We start from the raw sequence: 10,644 nt of genomic DNA on the forward strand, positions 1-10,644 counted from the left end.
TTACAATCACTTTCGCTCTCTGCACCCCTGGAACCACCCCTCCAGGGGTTACAATCACTTTCGCTCTCTGCACCCCATCGATACTCCAGGGGTTACAATCACTTTCGCTCTCTGTACCCCTGGAACCATCCTCGATATTCCAGGGGGTTACAATCACTTTCGCTCTCTGCACTCCTGGAACATTTCATGGCAAAAGTGACACTCCACACTTAGTCTGACTGAAATATACTTGGAACAAACTCTAATGAAAAAATTGCTCTTTTTACCTTCATCTATTCCAATTAGGGAAAATAACTTGAAAAAAAAACAATTTTTTAAAAGAAGTATAATTTACTTGTTTGTATTCAAATAAGGAAACCACCCCTTTTCCTTTCCCAGCCTTGAGAGTCCTTTCTGATGTTATTTGCCATAGATTTCAGGATGTAGCCGTGATGCCATGATACGTAAACCGAGCGAGTCTGATAACTCGTGTTGTATTCATAAGTAATATTGGGGAGGAAATGAAAGTCTGTTGCTCAGTATGTCATCTTCACCTTCTGTACTGCCCAGACACCTATAGCAACTACAACAAAGTACAAAGGTCTTGCACTAATTTTTATATTTTCAAATCATTCATATTCCATGATGTCTAATGCACAGGTTAACATCAACTTCAAAGAAAGTGGAAGGGGTGGATACTACCAAAATTTTGTGTTGATTCGACTGTGCTTCCTTTGGTATTTGCCCTTCTACCAAACAAGACAGAACAGACATACAGGAGACTGTTTACTTTACTCAGGGATTCTGTGACTCCGATGAACTTTGTTTCCGCTCCAGAGACAGTTATGTTGGACTCTGAGGTAGCAGCAAGGAACGCCGTGGAAAGCGTGTTTTTTTTTCATTTTCATTACACACAGTGTATCTAGAGGAAAGTACAAGGATGTGGGACTGGCTGGACGCTATCGCCAGGATGACGGACTAAAAACTCTAGTGAGACGCGGAGCTGTGCTTCCGTTAGTGCCCAATGATCAAGTAGAGGATGTGTGATTTTCTGTCATAGACAGCAAAGAGGATATTAGCCCTGAAACTACACGATTTAAGGACTATTTTACAGAAACGTGTGTTGAGGGACATATTGTAGTTTTGTGGAATCACTATGACAACGATGGCCCACGGACAACAAATCTTATTGAGGGATGGCACAGCAAGGTTAACAAGCTCTGTCAGCATGCGCACCCGAACATCTTTGCGGTTGTTCAGCTTCTGAAGAAAATTAAGGCTACCGATTAAGCAAAGATGATTAAACTTTTGACCGGAGGTAAACCAAGACCAAAGAAGAGGAAATACCGCCACATAGACTCTCGCCTTAGTCAACTAAAGGACCAATACAGAAATGAACAAATTGATGTGCTTGGTTATGCTGATGCTGCTTCCCATCTACTGCATTTACAGTAAAATAGTGAAATAAACTGCATGTGTTGCATCAAAAAGATTTTGCTGAAAAAACCATTCTAGTACCGAATTGAATTAATTCATTTCCTTTTGTATGGGAATACCTTTTCCCTTCACGTATATAGTGTATCAATTATACAAATTATAAGCTTTTACCATTGAATTACTAATAGGCGATTTTAATTCATGATATAGAGGATGCACAGAACATTATAATACTCCTATTCAAAAGGACGTTTGAAATCAAGCTACTTTATGTGTCTATATATGTGTATATACATAAATAATTGAAATAGTTGAAAAATAGTAGCTATATGTGTACTTTCTGATATTTCTATGTTTTTCTATGATTCTATAATTGGAAAATAGTAGCTATGTTTCTTATATAGAGGGTATATAAGTAAGTTAATACTGTAAATGCATTCAATGTGAAATAAAAATACATGTAATTCTTAAATATCCAGTTATTTTTCTCTTGAAAGTAGGAAGTTTTATGAAGCAGTCTATAGCCTTACCTGTAATTATCTCCTATTTTTCTACCTTTCACACCCAGTTTCATCTGGCCAACAAAATACCTTCCCTGTATACCCCAAAAATCAAAATGTTGGCTGAGTAAGAAGACACCAGATTATTATGGTTGCCTGCTCAGGATATGATATATCAAATGCATGACTTTGAAAAGGTAAAACCTGATACTTTTCTTTACTGTGTTTCTGATCTTCAAAGCTATGATCCCTGAATGCCGACCTGATGTGTTATTTTGGGTATTCAGTTTATCTAGACTAGATGTCATGTGTGTATTTGTGTTATTTTTTCTCTCTAAAGAAGTGCTTATTGGTGAACTATATAATTTTGTACTGTAAGACATGTTTTAATGCTACCATTGAAACCGTAACATAAATGCAATGGACAAAATTTTAGTTTATTTTCGTGTACAAGTTTTTAAAATTTATACAAATAATAACTGAATATTCTACAATCCTGTGAGGGTGAAATTGATCTCAAGCGCGTGCTTGCAATTTCAATTTTCAATTATAATTCAACAACACGTGTGTAGTCCTGTATATCTGACGCATGTTTGGTTGAACAACTGATTAGTTTGGTGTATTTTAATGCAGAAATATGGTTTATATCACTATCGTAATACGAGATGAAAGATTCACGTCCGATTTTTTTATTTGGCATGAGTGTGTTATTTAACTTATTGTGACATCTTCAAATTATGGCAAAAAGATTATATCATAACCTTTGTAGGACTTTCAACTTACATTTTGTCACTGCTCCGTCCTACCTGTATATGTATGTCTATTTGATCCTGTGGTTGAAACATACTTAAGTCAGTTATCCGATGGAAGATACTTTACACTCTACATATATAAGTGCAGATGGAACAAATTTTTTATTTTTTGTGTATCCTATGTAGAAATAGATGTTATCTTTATATTTCGAATATAGAAAAAAGTTATTTTTATATGTCAAATCTAGGGAAAAATTATCTTTATATGTCGAATATAGAAAAAAATTATTTCTTTATGTCAAATATAGGGAAAAATGATTTTTATTTGTCGAATATAGAAAAAATATTTTTCAAATATAGAGTTTAGGTTACACTGACATGTATATATTTGTTAGTTGATTAAAGGTTATAAAACAGGTTTGTTGAAATTTACTTGTGGTACAAGAATAACATTATTTTTCCTGTGGATTATGCTCATTAAGCCTAGTAATCATCGGTTACTTACACACTCTGTATATCAATCCAAAATTAACTTACTGCTTGTAGGATTTTCCTTTTGAATATTTTATATTTTTCAGACAGATGAATTGACAACACACAACAGTGATGGGAAAGACTACACGGTGAAGCTGTATCTGCCAATTTAATCTTCAATCAAACATGATTAGATTAATTGATAACAATAAGAAATGTATTGTTGTTTATCATTATTTTTGACGTGTTAAGGTGGGATTGTATTTCACATATACAACTACATATGATCCCTACAAACATTTATTTTATTTATTTTCATATACAAGTACATACATATACTTACTATCACCTTGTCACATAACAAATAGGAAAACAAACCCGTGCCGAGAGAAGTTTCATGGCGGAATTGTTTTTATTTCCATACGGGACTGAAATTTTACTTGTCAAGAAAAACAGGTAGAATAATCTTGCCAAGTTCTTCAAATTCATTCTATATTTCATCTCTACATGGCAACTACAATGTTTGAAATTTTGAATTCTGTACAGCCCAAGCTGTCTAGATAGATCTGAGTTGTTGAAGAGAGCAGTTTTTTGGAACGATGGACGTACCATTTATGTGTAGGAATAATGTGATTGAGATGTCACTGCAGCTTTGTACTCAAACGTATAACAGGTAGTTCAGTCGTATAGTGTACATCCAGTTATACTCTGAAATTCTCCATAATTGATAACGTTGGATTTTGGCAAACATTTGTGATCGTGTTATTCTAGGTATCTCAAAACATCACAAGAATCTTCAAGGGGAAACAAGAAAGAAAGTTTTATTTTGGATTAAAAAACCAGCAACATTGAATCATTGGTGTTCTTTAGACCGTTGAATTGACAAGACACAACACTGAAGATAAACATGTGCTGATCAGTGATGTTAACTTTTTCAAGCTTGATCTGCAATCTTCACTCTTAGGTTTTCATTATCAAATCACATGAAAAACATAAAAAATCTGTTATATATATTTTTTTCATGAAAACCTTATGTAATGACAGGGTTGTATTTGATCTGTGAAAGATCAGTACAGAAAAATATTAAGCTTTCTACATTGTATTTTATCATTTCTTCATGGCGCCTTATGATACTAAAATATTTGTTTTATTTGTGTCTTTCACATGTTACAATTCGGTGTATGATTACCGGACAAACCACGTACATCTTATTGAGGAAACAGAGTTATCAATAGATTGTGTCTATCATACAATGGGTCTGATAACTGTGTGTTCTGATGTGTATATCCTACTCTTATGAAACTTCCTCAGGTCCATGCACGTTTTGATACAAATTTAGAAATAGATACAGTAAAGCCATATTATGAATTCAACTGCATCATTTAGCTGTATCACTGTCTTATTGGGCTTCTCTTGGACATATATTTCATCACAGTTTCTACTCAGAATTGTTGTACAATGTGACCCGAAGAAGCCCAGAAGACATAAAAACTGGTCAAATAGATTTGTAACATGTCACATGGACTGTTATTGGTCCCTGTTATCTAATGCCTGTTAACTCGTGCAATTTTCGTGTCAATCACCCTGCATATCTTTGAATATCCAGAGGAGAGGACTTAGAAACACGTATGACAGCTTTGGCTCCAAAGACACCCTTCTTGATTTCAGTAAATATTTCAATATATCTTGATGGGAATTTTATCGAAGTCATTCAAGACGGTAGTTGACTTAAGTTCTAGGTAGTACCATACAGTACTTAGGATGAAGCCGAACAGAGATTGCTTAAATAAATGACCTTGAACTTTATTCTTTCTTTTTATTTCAGTACTTTGGTGGAGAGTTGCTTCTTGGTGTAAAACAGTTGCCACAGTAAAAGTAGATCTGTAAACATCACTTGTAAAACAGTAACATGATAAATAGACAGGGAGAATTTCACTTTTGCCATCAGTTTTTGCTCAGCAAGTTCTGCGCATTTGAGGATATTCAGTACTTTGATTTGTTTTCAGAAAATGAAAACAATCTTGAGTCATATTACTGTGTGTACGTAGTTGAATTTCTTACAAAAATGTGATGACGTAGCACAACTCTTCCATCAGTGAGTTTTGTGTGAGACTTTTAATTTCGAATTTAATTGAGATGAGAAATTTGCACTCAATTCCAAAATGTTGTATAATGGGGCTCATGCTTAATTTAAGATCTTCCAGAGGTATGGAATGTTTTTATAACTCTTTCTATAGTTGTACTTACAAGCTGAAGAGGACGATTTATATGATACGTTTTGAAGAAATTTCGCGTCTGGATTTCATTTTTTGACGGCGTAGTTGCCGACGTGATTTGATCAATAGCGTCCACAACGTTACGGCATCGCGAAGTTGTGATACTGATTGGCGGCAAAACTGAAACTCTCAGTTGTAATCAATTAAGAAATCTAGAAAGTAGATGATAAAAGTAGTGTTTTGGTTGTAGATATGAAATAGGACTAATATTTTTTAAGTGTTAATGTATTTTAGAGCTTTGAAGTTTATCATTTACAAATAACTAACAAGAACCATCCTCCTTAATGAGGAACGCAGAACATAACAAGCCGCCACTCACGATGGAATATTTTAATAAGAGATTTACAAACTCAAAATATCACAATGTATCACCAATGTTATTCTTTACATGTTGAATTCATATATTTTGGGGCATGTTTTGTCATGGCAAACGATCAAGAAACTCAATAACAGTATGAATCCCTTACGACACAGGACAATGAGGGCAATACCCTTTGTTGTCCTCCCCAGCACCCCTACACCCCGACTACCAAATTCGAATCACAACGGGACCCTATGTTGTAACCCTTTCCCCGACTCTCGAAACACAACCGGAGCCCGATCTTTTGTTGTTACTTATTTCCCGTCTCCAAAAAAACAACCGGACCCCGACCCTTTGTTGTCACCCCTACCCGACCTCCGAAACACATTCGGACCCCGATCCTTTGTTGTCACTCATTTCCCGTCTCCAAAACACAACCGGACCCGGACCCTTTGTTGTCAACCCTTCCCCGACCCCCGAAACACAACCGGACCCCGACCCTTGTTACTCCTTCCCGAAACACAACCGGACCCCGACCCTTTGTTGTCACTCCTTCCCAACCCCCGAAACACAACCGGATCCCGACACTTTGTTGTCAGTCCTTCCCCGTCTCCAAAAAAACAACTGGACCCCGACCCTTTGTTGTCACTCCTTCCCCGTCTCCAAAAAACAACCGGACCCCGACCCTTTGTTGTCTCTCCTTCCCGACCCCCGAAACACAACCGGATCCCGACCCTTTGTTGTCACTCCTTCCCCGTCTCCAAAAAACAACTGGACCCCGACCCTTTGTTGTCACTCCTTCCCCGTCTCCAAAAAACAACCGGACCCCGACCCTTTGTTGTCACTCCTTCCCCGTATCCAAAAAACAACTGGACCCCGACCCTTTGTTGTCACTCCTTCCTGAAACACAACCGAAACCAGACCCTTTGTTGTCACTCCTTCCCGACCCCCGAAACACAACCGGACCCCGACCGTTTGTTTTCACGTCTGTGATAACAACAGCGAGTTGTTTACGAACATTTCATTCAATTTCAAATCATTAGTAGAGTTTGTAATTCATAAAAAATATATCTGTTTTGTTTTTAAATTGTTTGTAATTTAACTGTAATATAACATTTACTTAAACGAAATTGCGTAGATAAGCATTTATCACATGTAATGTTAATGTATCAATGACAAGGGAGGTAACCTCGAGATATTTGTTTAAAAAATAATCTAAATCCTGATCTGTATGTTTCACCTGCGCTGTTCAAAGTAAAACATCGTAGCAGCGTAAAGTGCATCCTCGATACTCTAGGGGTTACGATCACTTTCGGACGCTGCACCCCTCGAACCCCTGGAGTGGATTAAAATTTTACTGTGTAAGGCATGTGCTAATGTCATGCATTCATTGTAGATTTGTTTTTTAACTTTCAAATGTAGGTCAAAGGCCAGCGTCAAGGTCAAACGGTCAAAAGTTTAGGTATCACCGGAATGGTAATGTCACAAGGAAATAACATGCCAAATATGAAACCCTACCTCTTCCGGTGTAATAGTTATGGGCAAGGTTAAAGTTGACAACAGACAAACAGACAGACAGCACAAAAACAACATGCCGCCGATCTTTCGATCCGGGGGCAAGGAAAAATAAGATTATCAACAGGTGACAATGTCTTCTGCAACACAACAAAATATGATGCTTATAAAATGGATATATATTGATGTTAACTAAACAGTGAACAAAAAATTGTTATGATTTCCCTGATCATAGGAATAGCTCTGGTTATTACACAATGTTAAGTTTGCTTCCCAAATTAGTACGTCCAGCAGGAATTAAACAGACACAGTGTTTTCCGAAAAATTCCTTTTCAGGAGTGTCATAATACCTGGCACTGTACATATATCCCTGCCGAAAAAAATCAGGCGTGATTGAAATTATCATCAGTTAGAGGAAGGTTGATCTGTATCAGGAAATGGAGTTTTACACCTAATCTCCTCATGTGGCACGTGGATGATGTCCATTTGGTGTCCATCTATCTCTGACGGACGTGAACGGACACCTGGCGAGGAGTGCGCGCGCGCATTATGTTTGTATGTCAGGTTGGATTCCTCGAGCCACCGGGCGAATCGAGAGTCAAACTCCTCCTCACTCTCGCCAAGTTTCACTTTGCGATTTGCAGTTAAAGCATTATGTACGTCCAGGTTGTGCGCACTAAGTGTGGCGTGACCATCATACTTTCGGGTGGCCTTCTTGAGACCTTGTTCCACCACATACGTATTCACGTTAGGAATCATTTCAGTATCGTCGCGGAAAGACACTTCCTTGGTCCAGTTAAAGTTATCTGGAAGGCGATACGAACAACGGATTTTCTTCTCTTCATCATTCTGACTAGCCTCTGTACCGCTTGTAGGTCGTGTGAAATTGGTAGTCATGGCTTGTGTCTTTGAACGGCGTGGAACGGAGGACATCACTTGTAGTCTAGGCTCCAAAGGGGAGGGTGACATCATTGTCCGGCCACCTGACGATCTGTCATACTTGAGAGGTACTCTTCGTATGACGTAATCAGAATCATTTGTGTTCATATTCGGCTGTACATAGTTGTCAGGATGGTTCACCTTTAACTTACGTTTAAATAACTGTAACGATGTATGAATCGTCATGTGACGTTTGGATGCTTCCGACGAGCGGTAAGCAGGAGCTGATTTGTTGTTCCTGTTGGACCGGATCGCGCTGCCACGGATTTCATACTTAGAATCCACAGAACTATTGACATTCGATTGCATTCCGGGTGCAGGAGACTCCGAAACAGGCGTGTTCTTAGTATCATTTATCCTGAACGACACTTTAGGAACAGCGCTTGGTTTTGTGTCTCCTGCTGCAATGGCCTTAGGCCGCTTGAACGGATCTTTTCTGCCGTCGTCATTTGCCGAACTGTCACGAAGCTGACCCTCAATAACAGGGAACGAGCGCGACCCTCGACCTCTAGTTTCACGTAAGATCTTTAAGTGGATTTTTTTTAAGTTATCGTTTTTCTTGTCAGTCTTATCGTCTATTTGTTTGGTACTTGCGATTCCTCCTTTTTTCCTGATTTGATATATGACCGTTGTTGGTTCCGGTGTCGTCAAACGCTCTGTTGGTTGGTCAACCGGATCCTCTGTTGTCTGTCCGGAATTCTGTCCGATTGTATCTGGTATAGATGTGGTGAGACCTTGCTGTTGCACCATATCTACGATCTGCCGTCTGAGGCCGTCAGCGTGGGATTGACGCGTGAGAGGGCTCCTTCCGGTTGTCGTTGGTTGCGAGGACGCGGGCGTGTACACCCTTAACATGGCAAACGCTTACTGTCGCCTCCTACAACACAGAAAATCAAGTACTGTATGACTTTGCCTTCTTATAAAGAAATTCTATGTTATAAAGACTGATAATCTTATTACTCAATATAATTTTGTAATGTCTTGACAAAAAATAAATAAAGAAAAAAAAAAAACATTTTCTTGTGTTATCCTAGAAAATTAAGAGTATCGGTGAAACGGATGAATGCTCACCGAAAACGACTTCATTGGAAACAAAAAAATAGTCAAAGGGCAATAATTCTGTAATTAAGAAGTTGCAGGCCCTGAACATAGTATACTGCACATTCTCTTAGTATGACTAATGTATACACCAAGTTTCAATAACTCCTAAATTACACAAAAGAGAGTTATGGTTCTAGTACGCTGTGCTTCTACGAAGTTCATGTTGATAGGTTTTGTGATATGCTTCGCACAAAAGTATTGGTCATTATCGATATGCCTACGACTGTTACAAATTGCATTTAGCTGACATATCATATGGGTAAAATACTTCAATTAAAAAAAACTTTCATACTAAGGATATTTACAACTACGATTTTATGGCAAATTCAGGATTTAGTTTGACGTCTATTCATGTCAAAAATAAGACATCCCCTACTCAAGGGATCAATTTAAAAAAAAGACTGACATCAGACACTGAGTAATGTCCTATATCTCATATACAAGGGACAAATAGACTGACATCAGATACTGAGTGATGTCCAATATCTTATACACAAGGGACAATTAGACTGACATCAGACACTGAGTGATGTCCAATATCTCATATACAAGGGACAAATAGACTGACATCAGATACTGAGTGATGTCCAATATATTATACACAAGGGACAAATAGACTGACATCAGACACTGAGTGATGTCACATACTTCCCCAAGAGAGACATCATATAATTTAGGATGGGGTATACCGTAAGTCTATATAAGAAGGGGTGTACATTGAGTATATATAATTTAGGGTACATTGAGTATATATAATTCAGGATGTGACTTATATAAGTCACCATAAGTCTATATCAGAAGGGGTGTACATTGAGTATATATAATTAAGGGATGGGGTATACCATATGTCTATATCAGATGTTAACATTGAGTATATATAATTTAGGATGGGGTATACCATATATCTATATCAGAAGGGGTTAACATCGAGTATATATAATTTAGGATGGGGTATACCATATGTCTATATAAGAAGGGGTGTACATTGAGTATATATAATTTAGGATGGGGTATACCATATGTCTATATAAGAAGGGGTGTACATTGAGTATATATAATTTAGGATGGGGTATACCATATGTCTATATCAGAAGATGTTAACATTGAGTATATATAATTTAGGATGTGACTTATATAAGTCACCATATGTCTATATCAGAAGAGGTGTACATTGAGTATATATAACTTTGGATAGGGTATACCATATGTCTATGTCAGAAGTGGTGCACATTGAGTATATATAATTTAGGATGGGGTATACCATATGTCTATATCAGAAGAGGTGTACATCGAGTATATATAATTTAGGATGTGACTTATATAAGTCACCATAAGTCTATGTCAGAAGAGGTGTACATCGAGTATATATA

At 37.5% G+C, this 10,644-nt stretch overlaps 1 protein-coding gene across 1 annotated transcript; it reads right to left on the reverse strand.

Annotated features, from left to right (window-relative positions):
* Window positions 1-7,639: 7,639 nt before the first annotated feature.
* Window positions 7,640-9,028, reverse strand: LOC132544895 (uncharacterized). The gene has a single exon (XM_060208547.1). It carries the CDS (start codon window positions 9,026-9,028, stop codon window positions 7,640-7,642), a length of 1,389 nt encoding a protein of 462 aa, XP_060064530.1.
* Between the last annotated feature and the right edge of the window lie 1,616 nt (window positions 9,029-10,644).

This window comes from Ylistrum balloti, unplaced genomic scaffold, assembly GCF_031769215.1.
Source record: "Ylistrum balloti isolate Yb309-2 unplaced genomic scaffold, AGI_CSIRO_Ybal_v1 Utg369814, whole genome shotgun sequence".
Taxonomy (NCBI): Eukaryota; Metazoa; Mollusca; class Bivalvia; order Pectinida; family Pectinidae; genus Ylistrum; species Ylistrum balloti.

Excerpts from the sequence above, each read along its gene's own strand:
- LOC132544895 (XM_060208547.1), bottom strand. The coding sequence starts at position 9,028 with ATGTTAAGGGTGTACACGCCCGCGTCCTCGCAACCAACGACAACCGGA.